General features: G+C 42.9%; 1 protein-coding gene across 3 annotated transcripts in view; it reads right to left on the reverse strand.

The window, feature by feature from the left end:
* The window catches only part of PINX1 (PIN2 (TERF1) interacting telomerase inhibitor 1), an 84,691-nt gene that overhangs the window by 52,773 nt on the left and 9,032 nt on the right, over positions 1-22,886 (reverse strand). For all 3 annotated transcript variants that reach the window (XM_038394612.2, XM_038394613.2, XM_038394609.2), the window contains exons 3-6: positions 21,722-21,814; positions 20,881-20,959; positions 16,823-16,912; positions 15,213-15,286 (exon numbers count right to left, since the gene is read on the reverse strand). In XM_038394612.2, the coding sequence (XP_038250540.1) occupies positions 15,213-15,286; positions 16,823-16,912; positions 20,881-20,959; positions 21,722-21,814 (336 nt within the window). The remainder of the gene's footprint in view (positions 1-15,212; positions 15,287-16,822; positions 16,913-20,880; positions 20,960-21,721; positions 21,815-22,886) is intronic.

Consider the following 22,886-nt stretch of genomic DNA (forward strand, 5'->3'; position numbering starts at 1 on the left):
CAAAAGGCAGTATTTCTTCACACAACACAGTCAACCTATGGAACTCTTTGCACCAGAGGATGTTGCGAAGGCCATGACTATAACAAGGTTCAAAAAAGAACTAGATCAATTTATGCAGGATAAGTCCCACAACGGCTATTAGCCAAGCCAAGGTGTCCCTAGCCTCTGTTTTCCAGGAGCTGAGCGACAGAGGACGGATCACTTGATGATTACCTGTTCTGTTCATTCCCTCTGAAGCACCTAGCATTGGCCACTGTCAGAAGACAGTATACTGGGCTAGATGGACCTTTGGTCTGACCCAGTACGGCCGTTCTTATGTTCAAGCATAGCAGGATCTTTGCTTGAGAACTATTTTATTACAGTAGAACCTCAGAGTTAAGAACTGACCAATCACATACCTCATTTGGAAATGGAAATATGCAATCAGACAGCTCTCTCTCTCTCACACACACACACACACACACAGCGCAAATACAGTACAGTGTTAAACGTAAACTACTAAAAAAATAAAGGGAAAGTTTAAAAAAGAATTTGACATGGAAACTGTTTCTGTGCTTGTTTCATTTAAATTAAGACAGTTAAAAGCAGTATTTTTCTTCTGCATAGTAAAGTTTGAAAGCTGTATTAAAGTCATTGTTCAGCTGTAACCTTTTGAAAGACCAATCATAATGAGTATTTCATTATGGTTGTTCTTTCAAAAGTTTACAACGGAACATGAACATTTTAGAATTACAAACATTCTCCATTCCCAAGGTGTTCATAACTCTGAGGTTCTACTGTAGTTGAATGAAAGAGCTTCCACTTTAATGCTATAACAACAGAATAAAAACTAACCTGGGCTTATTCTGGCATGTGTGTCAATGTGGAATTCACCCTTTGCTGTTTTCTCCTGCACTTCCTACTTCCCTCTTCACTGAGTGTTTAATTACATTGGCAAAACTTTGGGGAGAATTTTTGCATCCATTGCTATTCAGCAAAATATCTAGCACACTGGATAACACAGATAAGGTGCAACGAATGTTCCAGTTGTTTTTGTGCAATGGTATGCAGTGTAAGACAGCCTAGAGTTAGACCACCTTGTAAAGCCAGTTAGTAGTCAAAAATAACGGGCTGCTGCACAAATGTGAAAGTGGGGGAATTCAAAGCCAAGGAAATGCTTTTCCACTTATTACTTATTCTGTGCCCGTTTCCCTGGCATCTGTGCATCAGGTTAAAAATAAACGAATTCAAACAAATATATGCCAATGGGTGCTTCAAATTACAAACCAGAATTAATCAAAAAGTTTTGTTCCAACTTTTTTCTCTCCAAAGAAAAGCTGACTCATCAAAATGGAAACTTCTGTTTTCAACAAAAAATTGGTGTTTTCATCAGAAAACTGAAATAGCTTCAAGTTTTGGGTGATAAACTTGTACTGAACAGTAACAATTTTCAGCTTTCAGAAAAATTTCAAATGAAAACTCAGTTTGGTAATTTTTTTTCCTGGGAACAAAAAGCATTTCCTGATCAGGTCTCCGTACAACCCCCTTCAGTATAAGCTGGTTACAGCACACGACTGGGAGTCACGAAATATGGATTATGTTCTTGGGTCTACTACATATTGAGTCAGAGCTCAGGTGAGGTACCTAAACATATGTCCACTGATTTTGGCTGTGCAACCTGAAACACTTAGGGTTGGTTTTCAGGGTGCTGGACACCCATAACTCAGATAACTCAATGGAAGATGCAGGGACCAACCACCACTGAAAATTCAGGCCCTTAATATCTCAAGTTGGGCACCCAAAATTAGTACAGGGGGTCCCTGGTATAGGTCTCCCCCTTATCCGTCATTTCATGTAGTCAGCACTCATCAATAGGGGAATGTGTTTCGATTCATGTCGGTCCTGACCCGCATATCTGTTGCTTCACCTTGTGCATGGCTGTTCTGTGGGTGCTTTCTGTGGGGAGACGCTGGGATGGGGTGCATGCAGGAGAGGGGTGTAATCATGTCAGGGGCTGCTGACCCCACTGATCATCTCCGCCCCTTCCCTCCCAGTGCCTCCTGCACGTCGCGAAACCGCTGTTCCTTGGCATGCAGAAGGCCCTGGGGGTGGGGTGGAGGGAGGAGCAGGGATGGGGTGCGCTCGAAGGTAGGGACAGAACTGGGTGGGAAGGGAGTGGAGGCAGGCTATTATTTCTTACGGGGAAAATTCCCCAGTATCCATTGGCCTTTTCAAAAATGCAACCCTGACATACACCGGGGATTCCCTGTACATACTTTTGAAAGCGTTGGTCTGAACAGCTCTCTGCCTCAGTTTCCACACCTTCAGAATGGGTATAATATATGGCAGTTGGGATGAATAATTTATTAATGTGCTGGAGGCAGATACTATGAATGTTGTTAGAAATGCCTAACAGAAAATAAAGAGCATGGACGGGTTGCTGAGCAAGTGAGCCTTGTACCATAATCTGTAACTTGCCACCTCTGGCAGACTATCAAAGTGTCCAGGTTCCACAATTCAAGGCCCTGAACTGAGACTTGCCCTGTTGCTGGTCCTGAGCAATTCGGTTCCAGGAACCATTTTAAGCATGCCTAATCATTACAGGTCGTAGCTGTCCCCATGTAGAGATTTTGCTCTCTCTTTTATAGGTGTAAATCATGGTAACTCCACTGAAGCGTAAAATAGCTGGAAGGGAGGAAATTCAAGCCCAGGGAACAAAAGGGTTGTGCACATCCAACATGGGTCATTTCAACACGTAGTTTATGAGTGCTCACTGACACTAAGTTCTAACACTCCAGAATGTTGATATAACACTTTCTAACATCACCAGATGGCTAGGAGATTCCATCCCACACTGGTGGACTATGACCCAGCCTCTGTTATACAGGCTTTTGTCATCTCCTGGATGGCCCACAACAATGTGATATACCTAGACATTTAACCATCAGCTGTTTGGAAACTCCAACTAGCATAGAACACCGCAGAATATCTCCACAGCAAGATGGGCTACCGTGAGCATATCACACCTGTGCTCTGCTCTCTACAGTGGCTATCCAATGAATATATTGAGTCAAGTTCAAGGCCTCTATCCTTTTCCTACTATGGGTATGTCTACACAGCAACTAGACACCCGCGGCTGGCCCGGGCCAGCCGACTTGGTCTTGCAGGCTCGGACTGCGGGGTTGTTTCATTGCTGTGTAGACTTCCAGGCTTGGGCTGGAGCCTGAGCTCTGGGACCTTCCCACCTTGTTGAGTCCGAGAGCCTGAGCGAGTGTCTACACTACAATTAAACAGCCCCACAGCCCGAGCCCCATGAATCCAAGACAGATGGCACAGGCCAGCCATGGGTTTTTAATTGCAGTGTAGACGTAAGCCCAGGCCTCTGAGGTCTAAAAGAGCCAAAAGCTCCAGAAGATGACTGTGACTAACACCTCTGCTCCTCAGGCACCACAGAACTTTCTACCATAACAATAAAGTTCCCCTGTGCAGGAGAGTGTGCTTTCTTTGGGGCCTGTCTGAGTGTGTGGAATGAACTCCTGCAGGAACTAGCTACCACAAATCTCACCACCTTCTGCAACAAGCCTTCTCTAACACAAATACACTGTGCGCATATTAAAAAAACCTGCCAAACCAAAACACTCCACCAGCCACATAATTTCTCTCCCTGCTGCCCTGCCCCAGCCAGCTGCAGCCCTACTCATGCCTCCCTGATAACCTCCTCATCTCTCCACACGTGGGTGCACCCCAGTTTGAAAACCAATGCTCTGCACTATGCCACGTGTGGATAGCAGAGTGCAGTGTACTCTATCAATCTAGGGCCAGACAGCAGGTGGGGGAACGAAGGAGCCTGCTATTCTGGCTGTACATCAAAAGGGACCTAGGACTCTATAAACTAATAGCAAAAGGTGTAATTATATCCCAGTATGATATATAAATTCTGTGAGAGGTGGATTAAAATTTCAATGAACTTTTCTCATCACTTTATTTCCCGTCCAGCAGACCAATTTTCTAAAAAGAATGTCTGAAATCGGCCAAATGTTTTTTAAAAGACTAGTTAGAAAAAACACAATTTTGTCACAAAATTGTAATGGCCGTAATAAGGGCTGTGTCAGAAATGGGTTTCACAAGACAAAGTCAAGGCTAATTAAGTTCTCCATGTTCCAACCCAAAATTCCTATATGAAGGCTGAAGCACTCTCATAGTTTAAAAACTCTACAACAGCCAATTAGGAATTGACATCTCTTGGCTTACATGATAAATTTAGAAAAGGTTTAATTGTTAATGTGCTTGTTTGTATGGCTCTTTACATAGCTGCACTGCTCCAACCTGGATTTACCCTTTCCTCCTGTGTGGAGTGATCTGGATCACATTATTTTACACCGTATCGAATCAACTTGTAAATGCTAAGGGTCCAGTTCTGTCACCTTTTTGCACAGCAGGTAGTACCTCACTCTGGAAACAGTCCCGCTGGGAGGAAGAGCCTATGTAGTGTATGGGTGGCAGAGTCAAGTCTTAATTATTTTGGGCACTTTACCCCATGGGTTCTTCCACCGATGCCACTGGGCCTGATCATGGAGTAAAGTATTATTCATTCAGTGATGATATGAAACTCTTGAAATGTACATAAACGTGAAAGCCACAAACCTTTCTGACCTGATATACTACCCAGCTTCACTACCAATCCACGGCAAGGATTTATGTTCTTGAAGTTGCTTAACGGGGGGGGGGGGAGGGGGGGCTTTTGCACTTTAGAAAGCAGATATGAGTGATAAATGCAGCAGGTGGTTATATCTGGGATTCTCCCTTTAAAATGTTTCACCACCAAAACCTAAAAAGCGCTTTTCAAAAAGCAGAAGCAGCAAAAAACTTGCCTCCCAAAAAAATGCAGTGTAGTTTTCACAGAGTGTAGTTAAAAAATGACTAAGTTTTCTTGATATATGAATTTGTGGGCAAACCATTTATCAACAGGCCTGTTTACCTCTGCAGCAGAGTCCCTCAAGCCAACAGCCATGTCATTCCCCTTTGACTGATTAATTAGCCAATCAGAGGACATTTTTCACTGTGAGGCATGATGGTTTATTCCTGCTAATGCTTCATCTCTAACAGCAACACATTAAAGCCAACTCGGCTCTTTTAGCCTATCGAAGTGACCAAAAGGGAAGGAGAGAAGATAAATCAAAAGAGCTCCCCCCAGTTTCAGTCCAGTCCCTAACTAAACCTCCAAGGAATGAACAGATAGAGGCAAGACTCTTCACCAATGACGAGAAAAGAAAAAGCACTGGTTCCTTGAGACTGGGCGATGTCTTTCTATCTGCTGATTTCTGAACAGCAATAATTTATCCTCAGTCGATTAACAGGGTGCTTACAGAATAGGCAACGGAACGTCAATACTTAGTAGTTCTCTTGATAAAAGGAAAGAGGAGCTAAGATACCATGCCAGATAAAGGAATGTTTACCATTGCTGTAGGAATAACGTGCCCGGTACTGAAAAGCACCAAACATAACCCTGATTAACATCATGGGGCCTGATGGTGTAATGAACGCTGCAGCTGGCAGTCAGATACACCAGCACAAAATGGGTGCAAAATGCTACCAGTAGTGCTTTGTACTGGTGTAATGAATACACAAGGTGCAAGGCTGTGATGAACTGGGCCCTCTATATTTTAATGAGTTAGCTAGTAGTTGTATGTACCACTGCCCTCTACTGGGTGGAAGCAGAATTGCTCAAGTGGCAAAAGTGCTCAAGTGTGGGTCAAAGCCCTACACTGCTAACAGCTGATGAAGGGGCTTTTGTCTCTGAAGTTTTACAGGCCATGGTTTGCAGTGTAGCAATACCCGAGAGGCCACAGATTTAATACAATACATTCACAAAAACTCTTCTCTTTCAGAAGAAAGATTAAGGTAATTCATTCAAATGGTCAAAAGGCAGGAAATGCAGAACTTAACACTGAATGTACAATATTCACTCTTTCCCTTTATGCCTTTGCCTCTGGAAACATGGCCTGCTCCCACTGAAGTCAATGAGAGTTATCGTTGCCTTTTAATGGGAGTTAGAGCTACCCCTTGGTCTAATTACACAACATTCAACTTCTCAAGTTATACATATAGGCAGACACACCAACCATCTGTACTGAGTAAACCATGATGGTCAAGGCAGACAAAAATTAACAGCGCCCAGGAAGGGTTCCTACAAATCACTGTCTTCAAAGTTTGGATCTCCTGTATAACAGCACAATGCAATTTCCCACAGCTACTGATAGGGTGATAGCGTGCATCTCAAACACTTACCAGAGTTTACCATAAGTGATCAGGCACTTTCTTTCCCCCCCACCTACCAAACTATTGATTTTTTGAAGATACAGTACAAATGAAAAACCATCACTGATGTACAAATTGCAAGGAGCAGCCATCACAAAAAACAGAAGCCGTGAGCGGAGGCTGAGCGGTGACTATGTTGTTACTGGAGTGTTTGGTCAGGGTTTACAAAAGAAATAGTTCAGTATTTAACCATCCATTCCAATATCTAACACTTCATTACAGGACTATTTATTCTCATTTACTTCCCTTACTGAGAGATTCATTGCTTTTAATGCAATGTTTAATAATATTTTCCCCTCAACGATGTAGAATGCATTAAACGTTCTTTAACTGTAAACATGAAGGGCTGACAGATACGAGAGACAGAAAGACTCTGAGCATAGGTTTGAGAGCCATGAAGTCCTAAATTTTAATCCCATCTCTGACCAATTCCCTCTGTGGGCCAAGTCACAACCTCTGGGTCACAGCTCCTTGCCCTCGAAAATGCGGATATTGTACATCTAATATCAAATAAATACAGCAGGAGAGAATAAATGCAATACATATTAGAGACTACCAGAGAGTTAAGGAGGATCACATTTTTGTGAGGTATTTCAAATAAACCAATTTATAATTCCCCACCCCTGACATGTTAAAACCAGTTTTTCTTGACTTTATTTACTATAGGGACTTGGATTTCCCTTAGAAGATTATTCCACTGACATTGCCATTAGGAAGCTTGCAGAAGATCTGGCATGTGTCTTCCTTTTCCTAACTGTAAGTGCCTGCTCCCTGTTCTATTCCCAGATTTTGACCACCCTGAATAGAAGAAGCCTTTCCTTTTCCTTTATTACTCCCCCACACCCAGATATTTATAGACATTGTGGCAGTCTCCTTCTACCTCTTTTCTAAGATGAGCATATCCAATTCCTCCACTCCCTCCTTCTAGGACATGCCCTCTAACCTTTAGCCATTTTACTAAGCTCATTTTGGACTCTCTCCAGTTTTTCAACGTCCTTTTTGTATTGCGCATTCCCATTCTGAACACCCTGTGCCAGCTGTGATTTTGCCAAGCTCAAATAAACTATCAGTAATTCTTATCTCATAACCAACTTCTGTCTTATGCAACACTTAATGTCCACAGATAAAGCTTTGAAAAACATAGCTAATGAATCCTGATACCACCCTGTGACATAGGTATTAGCTCCATTTTACAGATGGAAAAACAGATGAAGTTACGACTAGTCTAAGAACACATTAGTTAAGCCTCACATACCCTATGTTAGGTAAGTATCAGCATTCACATTTCACAAAGGGGAAAACCAGGGCACAGAGGGAGGAAGTAGTTTGCCTACAGCCTCACAGTGAGTCAATGGCAGAGCCAGGACTAGGCAAATTTTCAAGTTCTGGATTCTAACCACTAGGCAACGAGATCTTTGATAACTGCTGGGAAATACAAATCAATTGAGGAAACTCTGGAAAGCGTGTCAGAAGCCAATTTCCAGATAAAAAGTGAGACAGCAATGGGGAGGAAGGCTGAAATTCCAGATGATGAACAGGAAAGTGATCACACTAAACCTGGAGATAAACGGGCAACTAGTCTTTGGCCATTTAGGGGAACTCATGCATGACAACATCCATGTTACTATAATTTAAGGAAGCTGTTTACTGATCAGATGGCTTGAGATATGGAAGTGAGATAGGCTTAAAACATTCAAATTCTATGCAGGAATCTGACTTCTTAGAAGCATCCCTGCAAATCAGGGCTTCTCCCCAAACCCCAAAATTAGTCAGTGCCAGAATCATGTTGTTCAGCTAATGAGCTGGGACCGTCTAACTCATTCCCAAATCCTCAGTCTCACTCAGGAGTATTTTCTCCTGTGATAAGGCTCCATCAGGAAACACAGCTGGATGGAGGAAGGAAATTCTGAGAAGAAAAAAAAAAAACAAAAAAACAGTGGGGGTTCCAGGAAGTTCAACCAGATAGGAACTAATGGAATTTGTTTTTCTGTCTCCCCAGCTCCTAAGCGAGTGAGAAAATTAAAGGGGGGTGGGAGAGAAGCCTGGCAGGCAGTGCCCTGCAAGCAGGTCCCCACCGCGGGTCTCGGGAAAGCGGCATAATTACAATTCAATATTTTCGATCACTCATTGTCTCCCTGAGAAAACTGCAGACGTTTCCAATTTAGATGAGCTCCAAAGCTCAGCCATTGTTTTCACTTTAAGGGAGACTGTTCCAGAGGTCCCACTGTAGTTTATTAAAAAAGGCTTTGTTTGGCCACACGATCTATCATGAAGGAAACATTTATTTTAGATTTAAAATAATTTTAAAAAGATGCCTATCAAAGACTTTGGGTACCCTTGCATCATCAATACAGACAATGAAATCCCAGCAGCACTGACGTAATCACTTTAACAAGATCTCAGCTGGCCAGACACCTACCACTCCTTTCCAACCCCTTCATGGGTATGGGGAGCAAACCAACAACCCTCTTTAAAAACCCTATCCAACCTGATGTGGTCTTTTTCAGTTTGCCTGAAAAGTGGCTAAGTTCAGGCTACTTGGAACTGGGGAGCAAGATCCAGAGTCTCAGAGCCTTCACAGAGAATGCACTGCCAGCCACCCATCTCTTTCATGAAGAGGGGGATCCAGCTTGGGCATCTCTGCTGACTGCAAATGAGGTAGGGAGAGAGGTGCTCCCTCAGGCAGATAGTCTCAGACCATTCAGGGCTTTATAGCGTATAACCAACATCCTAAACGGCACGCACAGCCTAATGAGCAGCCAATACAGATCCCAGAGCTCAGTGGTCACATATTTCCAGTGATATGTCCCGCTCAGTAAGTGAGCCACGTCATTGTGTGTCAGCTTCAGTCTCTGAATGGTTTTAAGGTGCAGCCCCAAGCAGAATGTGCTACAATAGTCCAATCTTCAGGTGACAGAAGCACTGATAACAGCGTCACAGACGGACGACATTTGAAAGGAAAGGTCAGAGCCTCCTAGCCAGTTGCAGGTGGTAAAAAGCTGACTGCCTTAGTGCTGTAATGTGATCATCAAACAGCAGCTGGGAACCGAAACCACCCTTAAATTGCAAACACTCGTGACTAATGGTGAATGTACTCCCTCAGTGGGACGAATATTATCTCCACCATCTTCTCTAGCTGCTTCCCACCGCCCACCATCATCTCAGTCTTGTCTACGCTGAGCTTCAGCCAGGTCGCTCTGACCCATAACTCAATCTTACTGGCTGAGGTGCTGAACTACATCAGGAGAGTGGGACAAGAAAGATACACAGCTGGTATGTATCAACATACTGATGACACCCCCACGCCTCCTTAATAACCTAATCCTCCTAATGGCTCAGACTCAGGTAGAATGGGAAAGGTTACAGACTGGCACCCCATGGCACCCACACCTGAGAACTTTTCAGGAAAAAGCAATTTGCCCACAACTACTCGTTGAGATCTGAGAGAGAAAAAGACTGAAGGTTTATCCAAGGACAGGTACATAACGGGCAGCTGCAACGTAAGCTCCTCTGCGTCTCTTGACTCTGAGCTGGTGGGACCATCTCTAGGAATAAGAGGGGAATTTAGTGTCCTGGTTAACACAGTCAGTGCTTTCTTTCGAGGTTTTATGATATGGACAATTGTCCAGCAGGAAATGGACTGAAACCACCTCACACAGACCACCAAACAGCTATTACACATAGAGAAGGAGTTTTGGTGACTCAGTGACCTGAGTTGGATTCTATGAACTAGAGATGAAATATTAGACATTCTATTACCGGTTCATTGAAAGGGATCTCTCTCAAGTACACATGGTTTGAGAATGCAGGAACAATACAAGACGCATTACCACTGTACAAAAAGTGTGGTTACGATAAGACTTTAGAAGCCAGTAAGACGCCTTGGTAGCAACAGTTCTAGCACCTAAATCCACCTATCTTGACTTGTCCCGAGCAGGGATGACAGCATGCAACTGCTGAAGGCTGAAACTGTAATGAAAAGGCAAGGGACCACAGACTATCACTGTCTGAAAGCGCATCCCAGGGTTCTGATGGACACCAGGACTCTTCCTACACTCTCTCTGAACAGGAAATGATATAAACTACTGTCCAAGAGAATTACAGCATCTGCAGTGCTCTCTCTTTGCCACATCAGGGAAATGCCCAGTGTCCAGGAACTGCAGCACAGACCACAAATAAACATAACAAATACCATTTAAAAGGGTCAACTGACCAATTAATTTAATATCAAGCCAGATTCCCCCCTCCTATGGAAAATCCCGTGTAGGAAACAAAAAAGGAATAGGAAAAGTTTGTGAAGTTCCATGCTCTAAGTCACCCTTTACTTGAGGGGCTGAGCAGGGCAGTTTTTATACTGTTTGCCCTCTAAATGTCATAGGTGTCTGGGATCCAGAGAGAAGGGAGGGTTATTGCACTGTGGCTAGAATGGCTTAAGAAGCAGCTGTGCTACTACTGGCTGGGTCTACCTGTGGTGGACCAGCAGCAACTTCAGAGGGGATACAGGGGGCAATACCACCATGCCAAGTTGCCCTACCTCTTCTGCCACTATTTCAGCATGGAAATCTAGCCAGGAATACCTGCATCCCATAGTTCCGTGCCACATCAAAGCCATTAGCCATCACGTTTTTATAAGAATAAAAACATGCCTATGTCTGAATGCATTTCTATAGTGCTTCTACTCCTAGGGTTGCCACCTTTCTAATTGCTGGTAACCAGACCCCCGAGACCCTGCACATGCTCAACCTCTTCCTGCAAGGTCCCGCTCCCGTTGGTCGCTCATCTCCCTCCATGGTCCCGTCACTTGCTGGCTCATCTCAAGGAGCTGAGCAGGTGCTGGTGTGGTTTAATGACCCAGCATCTCCCCCCCACCCTGCGGTAACTGGGTTTTTGGTTCGGGTGCCATTTAGTGTTGCCAGGTCATTAATATTGTCTCCTTGAGAAACTGCCAAAGACTTCACTGCAAACTGTCGTGATGTGAAGGAAAGATAGAAATATAGTAAAAGGCCAATATGACTCCACCAGGAGCTCTTTAATGACCTGAGAAATCAAAAAGGAAGCCTACAAAAAGCGGAAACATGGACAAATTGCTAAGGAGAAGTACAAAAGAATTGCACAAGCATGTAGGGACAAAATCAGAAAGGTTAAGGCACAAAATAAATGGTAATAAGAAAAGATTTTTTTAAATACATTAGGAGCAAGAGAAAGATGAAGGAAGCATAGTCTTCTACTTAGTGGGGAAGCATATCCAATAAATGATGACATCAAGAAAGCTGAGGTATTTAATAATGCCCATTTTGCCTCAGTTTTCACTGAAAAAGTTAATGGTGACCAGATACTCAACAAAATATTAACAACAAGCTAAAATAGGAAAAGTATATTTAGATAATCTAGATGTATTTAAGTTGGCATGGCCTGATGAAATTCATCCTAGGATACTTAAGGAACTCGCTGAAGGAGTCTCGGAACCATTAGCAATTATCTTTGAGAACTCCTGGAGCACGGGTGAGGTCCCAGAAGACCGGAAACAAACAAACATAGTACCTACACTTTAAAAAGGGGAACAAAGAGGACCTGGGGAATTACAGACTTACCAGCCTAACTTCAATATTTGGAAAGATACTGGAATAAATTATTAAATCAGTTTGTAGGCACTTAGAGGATAATAGAGTTATAAGGTATAGCTACCATGGTATTTGTCAACAACATATAATGCCAAAGCAACCTAATTTCCTCCTCTGACACGGTTACTCACCTAATGGATGGCGGGAAGCAACAGATATGATTTATCTTGATTTTAGTAAGGCTTTTGACACTGTCCCACAACATTCTCATAACCAAACTAGGGAAATGTGGTTTAGATGAAATTACTATAAGGTGGGTGCACAACTGGTTGAAAGACCATACTCAAAAAACAGTTATCAATGGTTCACTGTCAAATTGGGAGGACATATCTAGTGGGTCCCGCAGGGATCAGTCTTATGTTTGGTATTACTCAATATTTTCATTAATGACTTGGATAATGAAGTGGAGAATATGTTATAAAATCTGCAGATAATACAAAGCTGGAAGTGGCTGCAAACATTTTGGAGGACACGATCAGAATTCAAAACAACCTTGTCAGATTGGAGAAGTAGTCTGAATTCAACAAGACGAAATTCAATAAAGACAAGTGCAAAATACTTCATTTGGCAGGAAAAAATCAAATGCACAACTACAAAATGGGGGATAACTGGCTAGATGATAGAACTGACTAAAAGGATCTGGGGCTTGTAGTGGATCAGACATTGAATGAGAGTCAATCGGATGCAGCTGTGAAAAAGTCTAATATCATTGTGGGGTGTATTAACAGCAATGTTGTGTATAAGACATGGGAGGTCCCACTCGACTCAGCCCTGGTGAGGCCTCAGCTAGAGTGCTATGTCTAATTCTGGGTGTCGCACTTTAGGACAAATTGGAGAGAGTTCTGAGGAGAGCAACAAAAATAAAAGGTTTAGAAAACCTGACCTATGAGGAATGGCTAAAAAAAAAACTAGGTACAGGAAGTCTTGAAAAAAGATGACTGAGGGGGGACCTGATTATCTTTGAATAGGTTACAAAAAAGGGCTGTGATCAATTGCTTTCCATGTCTACTGAAGGTAGAACAAGAAATAAAGGGCTTATTCTGCAGTAAGGGAGATTTAGGTTATCAGGAAAAACTTTCTAACAATGAGGATAGTTAAACTCTGGAATACACTTCCAAGGGAGGTTGTGGCATTCCCATCACGGGAGGTTCTAAGAACAGGTTGGACAAACCTGTCAGGGATGGTCTAGGTTTACTTGGTCCCGCCACTGCACAAGGGGCTGGACTTGATGACTTCCTAGCGTCCCTTCCAGCTCTACAATTCTACAGTGAGATCACTGTTTGGATAACTCTATCTGGGCAAAATGTGATCCCTGAGTTCCTTACATTTAATATGGAGATGAAGACTATAAAAAGACTACAAGTCCCCGCAAGTTCTGCTACACCTTGAGCTATCAGGTGGCACCACCTCAGCAAGAGGGCCCATGGCCATACAGCTAATAGTAGAAGTTCATCAAGGGTGCTCAACTACTGAAGGCATATGATATCTTAGGCTGCTGGTGGCTGCTATGGACTTGAAATCCAAAAGCTAATTTCAAACTGCTATAAATTAAGACCAGCTGTATTGTGGCTGATGGAGTCTCCCCAAACTGTTATCCATCAAGTGAAAATGATGTGGCTTGTAAAATGAAGGTCTGGATTATGACTCATAGTTGCACACAAGACAGGATGGTTCTTGGTTTTAAGTCTCTTCTAGCCTCAGTTATTTCAATTAATGGTAGCTCTATTCTTGCAGTTTGGGGAATTCTTATCATAAGAAGCTGATACCCACTTTCTCTCCCTGCCAAGGTTTCATTTATTTAAAAACAAAAAAATTGTAAAGCTACCTAGCAGAACAGCAAGGCAGTGTATCGTAGCTTGGGTTACACCCTGCAATCTCATAGAGATGCTGTAGTTTTGACAGCCTACAGATCTTTACTGTTACAACACTCACCAGAAACAGGATGTCCTAGCACACTATTTCCAAGCTCCCGGTCACTGGCTTTCAATGAAGCTGTAAAACAGCTTTAAAATATTTTTGATTGGAGCTGGCACAAGGCTCTGCATATTCTAGCTCCATCACATATGATATTCAAGAAACCCTCTCAGTTCAAACACAGGCTCCAGCCTTCGCTCTAACCTCAACCAACTTCAGAGTGCCTACAGGGTTAGCACTATAATTCTTGTGGCACGTTCTTTTGTCCCTTCTCTGTGTGCACACTAGTGATCACCAGTATTGCCAAAACACTTGCCTGGTTGCATTAGTCATGTTCCTGCACAAGGGAATCACTCTGCATATTCATAAGACAGACACACTCCTCCTCACAGCAAAATGCTACTGAAATGTTAAGTGCAAACCTAGCTGTGACCTACAGAACTCACATTGGTGAGTCTATAAGTGTCAATTTGGACATCACATTTTACCTACCTGAAGGAACGAAGAGTCCCTGGGAGATATTTAATAGCAGATTTGTGCCTGTGCATATGGCATACTGAACAACAAAAGCAAAAAACAAGTCACCATATTTCAGGAGACATTGAAACAGCTCCTTGGATTTAGAATTTGTAAATATTCAGCTCTCTTGTGGAAACATAGGAACAGTTTGTTGTTTTGCAGAGTTTGGTCAGTTTTTGCTAAATATTGTACTTTAAATTTACTATATGTATGTAATCTGCAACTCAAACAACAAAAGATAGCTACTACACATTCTATACTGCAAATAAGAGTGTAAAGGGAAAAACAAAATTTTTAATATTGACTGATTTTTAGAGAAGTTACACCATGTCCGCAGTAAATCATTAAAACATCCACTAAACTCATTCTTTTCACCAACAATTAAAAGCTTGCCCTTCCATTCAGAGCTTTAATGGGGACAGAACGGGGACTTTACAGACCAGAAAGGCCATTGCTCTCGAAGAATATGTAACAATCTCACTTGCATCAAGGCATTTGGATACGTGCATAGGTTTCTTTAAAGGGAAAAATGTTAAAGGAAGAGAAATAGTTTACACTACTGAACCCGCAATCAAGACAGACGTTCTGGCCACCGCTTCCCACAGCTGCCATTGGCCGGGAACAGCGAACCGCAGCCATTGGGAGCTGTGGGCGGCCGTACAAATGTAAACAAACTGTCTAGCAGCCCGCCAGCGGATTACCCTGAAGGGCCGCAGGTTGCTCACCACTGCCATAACTAGTTTTGAGATGGAACTTGGTAAGTTTATAAACAAGACTGTATGACAGGGTTGTCTGTGACAGCAGGGGACTGGACTTGATGACCCAGGAGGTCCCTTCCCGTCCTACATTCATATGATTTACCTCAGTTTTTGTACTCTGTCGTTTCCCAAAAATGCAGGACAGGTCATCTTCACTGCGCGAAGAGAGATCCTTTCCTGGGGCAGGGAAGCAAAGAAATGCAGCCATTATTCATTTGGACAATATCAAAAGTGAACAGTGGGGTTTCAGAAGCCTTAGGGGAGTGGGGAGACAGGGACAACGTGTTAAGCTGCCCCTAAACGTTGATTATCCTTGGCCCTTTTGTAGGGGGAGGAATGGGTAGGGATGAGGCACAGCAAGTGGGCACAAGAAGCCCGCTGTAGTGCCTGTCCTCAGACAAACATAAAAAAGGTCTCTCTGCACTCCTTCACGTTATCCCAAAGGGGCCAAGGAAGGGGTAGGGTCATGGCCCCGCTCCCTTCCCTCCATCTTGATCGTCATGCTGCTGACAGGATGCAGCAGGGTGGAGAAGGCTGCACCATGCTAGAGGGAGGCCTGGTCTGCATCCCCCTACACACAGGGCAAGTTCAGTGAACAGGCATGTCTCCTCGAACTCTGGCTGGATATCCCTGCCTCTAACAGCATTAAGTCTTCTTCTCTGGATACAGCTTAGCCATCTCTGCCGGGGAGGGTTTAACCCTGGCTTATGAAGAGCAAAACTTCTACCTCTGGAAAGTACCAAACTGCCAGAGCCCACGGTTCTCTAAAATGTTTTCAAGGGCAGGGGAGTGATACTTCAGGCCCTACAATAAGCTTTATCCCCATCTGAATATTACGCTGTCTGAATACAGGAGTAGTAGACAAAGCAGAGGAAGGGAAAAAAAGGAGAAGTGATGTGACATCTTGAGATGCCACCAAAAGTTAGCTGCAGCCTTTGGTGGAGCCCTAGTACTAGAATTTGGCCCCCATTAAGAAGTCAACTGCCACTATTTTATGTGATGCATTCACTAGTGTAACACAATGCTGTATTAGGGATTATATTTTAACAAAGTACCCATTAGTGGAAAATAGTACGTATGGGTAGAATCTGTTCCAATGACATTTTTATTTACTTACATACACACAGAGAACTGAGAGGGAAATAGGATTACTATTAAAGAAAAGCCAGAAGCAGAGGATGGCTGATGCATTCAGTTATCAAGAAGAAAAAAAAAAATAAAAAATCAAAACTTCAGGAGTTAAATTTAATTATTTGGGTGACCTAGGCCAATGATCAATGATAGAGAGAAGACCTGGTAACAGGGCTTTCCTCTTATTTCAATCAAGTTTAAGCTTATCACTGATCTTATTCACATGACCACTAAGAGGGGCTATCAGGATTGCACAGGATATAGCTGTACAGATGTCCAAGCAACAACTTTTAGTTAGTTCTTTCAACACGTGGACCATTGTGTTTTTAATTTTATACCATTCAAAATAGTCACCCTTCCTTATTAATAGCAGCTTCCTATAGACAATGATTGAATTATTCAAGAATACCAGCCTAAAGCCAACAAAACCTGCCAAATAAAGCAGGAAGGCTGTATTATAATTGAAAGCTGGTTGCCACATGGATGTTTCTAATGACAAATATAAGTCAGAGTGCGTGTGTCATCCTGGTACATAGATATTTATAACCCTGAAGTTCATGAAAGAACAACGAAGTGCCTTACCTTTTGCAAACTTCATATAATGAACACGTTTCCTGGAGGATCTGGATTTCTCTTCAAGATTGAATGTCTTCTTCTGTTCGCTAGTGGGCTCTAAAACACAGAGGTTACATTTCCATTAGACAAACGCTAACCACTAAACTCAAATGTCAGTATATTTAATGCTTCAATTTAGGACCATGTCCTAACAACTGGTCACACCACAACATCGAAGGAGCATGGTAAGTGTTGTTCAAGATACGTTACCGTACGATCTTATTACCCCACTTCCCAGCTATTATGTTACCCCTACTTCTTATAAATGTAATTTGAAAAAAGATGCAAGTTCTTCAGAGCAGGGACCATGTCTTGTTACTAAACATTTAAATTGCAACAGTGCCTAGAAGCAATCAGGTTGGCGGGCCATTGTTCTAAGTCCCCTAGAATGTCTTTATGTACAATCCTTAGATAGAGAGTCTATTATTAATCATTTGTTGCCCACCATACCAATTAACCTAAAAGGATTTCTTGAAGACAAACACACTGATATACAGGAGTGACTTTAAGTTAGGGTACAACCCTGAAAAGTGGCTGGAAACAGCACTGTGAGGTTCTGAGATCACTCTCAGTTACTCTCACTTTTCTTACACAATCACTCGTAGGCTGCTTCTCTTCCCTTCCAAGGCTCTTCATGGTCAATCCCCACCCTACCTACCATCTCTCATTCAGCATCAAGATGTTGATGCTCACCTCCAATCGGCCCATCGTGTCAGCCTTCATCGTTATTCAATTTTCAAACAAGCACCTTCATGCCTTCTCCCATGCTGTCCCACAGGCTTCAGAGGAATTCCCCATAAACATCCACAAAGCTACCTCGTTGTCCACCCCAAACTCCTATGCTGGGATTCTTTAAAAAAAGCCCTGATAACGGTTAGGCTGCAGATGTGCAGAGACCACTGCCTATCATGCTGATCAATATCATCTCATTGCTTCCTGGCGCTCCCCCATCTGTCTGTACCCATCTGTTATCTCGTCTTACACTTAGATTGTAAGCTCTTCACAGCTTTTTGTCCTGTGTTCGCACAGCACCTAACAATGTGGTCCTGGTCCTTGACTAGGGCTCCTCCGTGCTACCACAATACAAATCATCTTCATCAGTTTCCAAGTTAAGATGTATTTTCTAACTGTTAGGCCTGCAGACTCAGCCTGGGTACCAATAGCCAAGCTGGGTTCCTTCATTCTCATGCACCCTCCCCTGTAATCAAGGATCTGCAGACAAAATTAGACCCTCGGTGAACCTGTGCAAACCCATTATCCTCCATGGACTAGAACAGGTGGCATGGTCTGGAACTCAGAATGACTGAGCTGGAGTTAAACCATCAACTTGGGGGGAAAAAGCTAATAGCCCATGATCACTCCTATCCATCCAGTCCCTACTGCATTTAAACTGAAAATCTGTAACGAGGGGCAGTGGTTACTCCTACATCTAGCAAATCTGAGGTTAGCAAGAATTTGCTGCAGACAGAGTTGAAAGCGCCCAAAGACACGTTTCATGTGGAAACTGAGCATCATAATAGCAGCATCCCAACCAAGGATCAGGCACTTGTGATTCCACTGCTGTCTAATCCAGAGGAAACATAAAACAGTAAGAATTCTCAGTGGAGCGTCAATCGCAATCTCACACTTCCAGCGAGAGTGACACCACCACCCTCTTGTGGCTGTAAGGTGGAACTTCAGTATCCAACATCAGAAATTTTATCTATGGAGCTTTCACTGGAGAGATGCATCATCATCTCATCTACTGACTATTGAGACTCAGTATTAGGGCTGGGCGGATGCTGCAGAAATATTCACCCCAATTTTAAAAGCAATTTGCTTTGGCTGTATTTATGTCCATATCCTATTCACTTTTCGTGACTACTGAGCAATGGAATGGGTGCTCGGGGTGAGCCAAGTATAAATATCTTTTGAGATCAAGGGTCTTCAAAACTTAATACAGCATAGGACTTTGGAGAGGTCACAATGGTCTACCTAGGGGATACAGCACAGGACTGGGAACCAGGACAACTTCCTTCAATGAACCTGGCTCTGCCACTGACTCACTGTGTATCCTTGGACAAGTCATTTAAGCCTCTCTGCTCTTCAGTTTCCATATTTGTAAAAATGGGGTTAGTGACACTTGCCCACCTTTGAAAGCACTTAATGGATGGCATCAACTTACAAAGACCATCAAGGTCTTCCGACGAATTACAGCTAACTGATCTTCCTTTAGCTCAGTAGGATTTTAGGATCAGAGTTTTAATTGTATTTAGATTCCTGAAAATGCAGATAGGTGCCCAATGGGATCTTCAAAGGCACCTAAATCCAATGGGAGTTATGAACTAGGCACTTTGAAAATGACCAGGGCACCTCTCTAGATCTTTAGACACCTACGTACACCTCTACCCCGGTATAACCCAGGGTTGTGAGTTCAATCCTTAAGGGGGCCATTTAGGGATCTGGGGCAAAAATTGGGGATTGGTCCTGCTTTGAGCAGGGGGTTGGACTAGATGATCTCCTGAGGTCCCTTCCAGCCCCGATATTCTATGATTCTATAACCACTGTCCTCGGGAGCCAAAATATCTTACCAAGTAATAGGTGAAACCGTGTTATATTAAACTTCTTTGATCCACTGGAGCCCCCCCGGAGCACTGCTTTACCATGTTATATCCGAATTTGTGTTATATCGGGTTGCGTTACATTGGGGCAGAGGTGTACCTTTAAAAATCGGTCCCTTAGAGCTTGAGGACCAGGATTCCAGTCGCAGCCCTGTAGGTGTGCGGCTTATTAAGGGGAGGTTGAAGTTTCTCCACCATAAAAACTGATTTTAATCTTCCTCGTAACTCCAAAATAACTCCACACCCTTGCTGTCATTTTTAGGATTAACTCATTAGCAACTACAGTTTGCTCTGAATATTTTGAATAAAGTCACTAAGGCCAACATACTGCAACTGATAATTTGTGGCCAGATGCTGCACCCAGGCAGAACCCCCTGATTCTAATGGCTCCACCAGGGAACTGTTGGTTGCAGACCTGCAGCCCAAGGGCCTGTCGGCACATAAAAATTGCCCCCGTTTAAGTAAAGGCATGATGTTAGATCGAGCTAGTTAAACTTATGCAGCACTATGTGGATGCTTGCACGGTTTTAAACCTCACTTATATCAGTTTAGTTTGTTCCTATTATTTAAACCAGCATGTGCATAGACCAGGCCCAAGTACTTTCTGAGACTGAAAGACTTAGCTCTTTTGGAAATTTTTGACAAGTTTCCTGCTTCTGCATGTCCTGCCCTTTTGCCCAACTAAATCACATTACCCCACCATATTTAAAGAGTAGGTAGGTTTTGACCCCAGCTCATGCAAACAGCAGTTTCTCAAGGGCAGGAAAAGTGAAACGCTGAAGAAACTGCCACTAGGTAAAAGCCCAGACACAATTCTTCATCTATGAGGCTGATAAGGTAAAATGTGGCAATGGAGAATGTTTCAGAGTAGCAGCCGTGTTAGTCCGCAAAAAGAAAAGGAGTACTTGTGGCACCTTAGAGACTAACACATTTATTTGAGCATAAGCTTTCATGAGCTACAGCTCACTTCGTTGATGAAGTTTGATCCACTGGATCAATTTATTAGTCTCTAAGGTGCCACAAAGTACTCCTTTTCTTTTTTGGAGAATGTTTGTGTCACACGCCTTTGAACTGCCTCAGGCTGTTTTTCAGTGGACAGCTGCTGCTTCTGCATATCTCACCAGATAAAGGGAACACACCCGTCTGCCTTTTCTTTTGAAGAGCCCTAACAAGAGCCTGATTCAAAACCCATTACAATCTATGGAATTTAAATGTACTTCATACACATCCTCATCAAACTTAACATCTTGGTTCTGTGTGGCAGTGAGCCCTTTGTTCCCATTCATTTTAATGAGTTGAAGGGGGATGAGCATCATGCAAGAAGTATTACCAGCCCACAGGATTGGGCCTTAATTTGCCGTTTAAGAAATGAAAAATAAAGGAAATTCTCAGTGAAACTTCCAATATAGCGAAGTATTAACATACCTGATTCACCTTGCCCATGGCAATTATTCAGTTCAGCCAGAAGTTGGTTGAAGTCATCTTGATGAGCAATCCAGTTGTCCTGTAAATAGCACCCCAAGTGAATAAGAGGCAAAAGATCCTATCAAAAGGTCTATCAGAGTCTCACTGTACGTCCCCTGGTTCTACACACCAAAGAGTAACTAGCAATACCTAAAGTTTCATGGGTAGAAACACAAACTACAGCTTGTTAAGTTCGCTCCAAGTGCCTACAAGTTGCGTTTGAAAGTCTTCAAACAATACTGAGTTGTTGTTGGCTCTGTCATGCCCCAGTCTGGGCAAGTTGTTTTCAGCTACAGGCAGGAAATGCTAACATAATTTTCCTGCAGCACAAAAGATGAGAACACACAAAGTCAGTTCAGATGTTGACTCAGACAGCGCCTTTAGGGCTCGATCCCACATTCTGTGCAAACCCATGACTGCCAACGGGAAATGGGGACTGTTCCAGGAATAGGGAGCAGAATGACAGGAAGGCATGAAACCAGGTCTAGTAAATGGAGACAAAGGGATATCTACCAGTAAACAAACATTTCAGTTGTCTGTGGGAAGTGGCATCTCTGAGCAGCCTACTCCCCATTATTCACCACAGCCTCCCCACTCCAACATCCTCCCAAAAAAACTCAACAGGACACAACTGTACCAATACTGCATTTAAGCCGGTTTCTCTCTTCTGTGAGATGTTCATCATTATCCTGACACCATACAAACTAGATGATAGATTTCACTCACTTCCCATTACATAAAGGGGCTGTCAACAATCAACACATTCTTACCTGTGTTGGCAGTAACGCTAACTAGTACTCACCTCATAATTTATGGCTGCTCCTAAACCAAGTGTGTTGTTTTTCACTTGAACCTTGATGTGCTCTGTGCTCCCTTGTTCCTGAACCCCAAGACCCTAATGAGAACATAAGGCAAATTGCAAGTGTTTTTCAGGAGTGACATTAAAGATAAATATAGGTATCATACAGAAAGCTCATTTGTTTTTGAAATACAAACAAGACAACTTATATTATTATTTATTTTCTTGCCTACAATTTAATTCAGTCAAATGCTATAAGCAACACATTGAGAATTTGTGTATTTTTAATTTACTGTTTATGTGCCCCTCAAAACACCAAAGCAGTAATATCACTGAGTTGTTCATGATTAATCTGGACAGCACCTTACATTTTTAGATGATCCTGCAGTGCTTTACAACTTTGAACATAGAAAGAGAGAGCACACATTGGAAATGCTTCTCTCACCACAGAAATGCATCCACCTAAGGGGTGGAAGATGTAATTGTTGTACTTAAACAACTGCCAGCAGGAAACTAAGAACAACACACCCAACTGAAGTTGCGGAGAGAGGTTAGATTGAGGCAAATAAAAATGTAATTGACCCAAACTGGAACTCAGCAGGACCCATTTTCTTTGCTTGTTCATGAAGAGTGTTGGGGCAAGTCTGGACTTCAGATCTTGGCTTTGTCCCTACTACAAATTAACAGTATTTAAATTCAGTAAGGAAATATGTTTGGGGCCCTGTATGTAGGGCCCAAGTGGCAGGAAAACCAAACATGCTAAGCCCATGCTAGGTTACCACATTTTAGCCAAGGTACCTATCGAAGATAAGACCTCATTCTCTACCTATTTATTTTTTCCTAGCCACACAGATAAGGAGAAGTCACATAAGAACATTGGTGGGCCACATCACAGTATTTGGGAGTAGTGTAGCTGAGGCCTATGGTTGAAAACCTGTTTTATGCAGCAATAACCCATATTTAAACATGACTGTTGCTAGCATGAGCCCAGCAGACAGTGAATTTTGTTTTAAAAACGATGCTAGCCAGATTCCTCTCACTATCACGTACCGGGTCTATTGCCCCATCTACTGAGACTGTGTTGTAACCGATCCTCCCCACTTCCGCTGTAATTCCAGTGTAGGCAGGGCCTATAGCGTGGTTTTAGGACACTTAGGAAAAAATTTCT

Source organism: Dermochelys coriacea, chromosome 3 (genome assembly GCF_009764565.3).
Source record: "Dermochelys coriacea isolate rDerCor1 chromosome 3, rDerCor1.pri.v4, whole genome shotgun sequence".
Classification (NCBI taxonomy): domain Eukaryota; kingdom Metazoa; phylum Chordata; order Testudines; family Dermochelyidae; genus Dermochelys; species Dermochelys coriacea.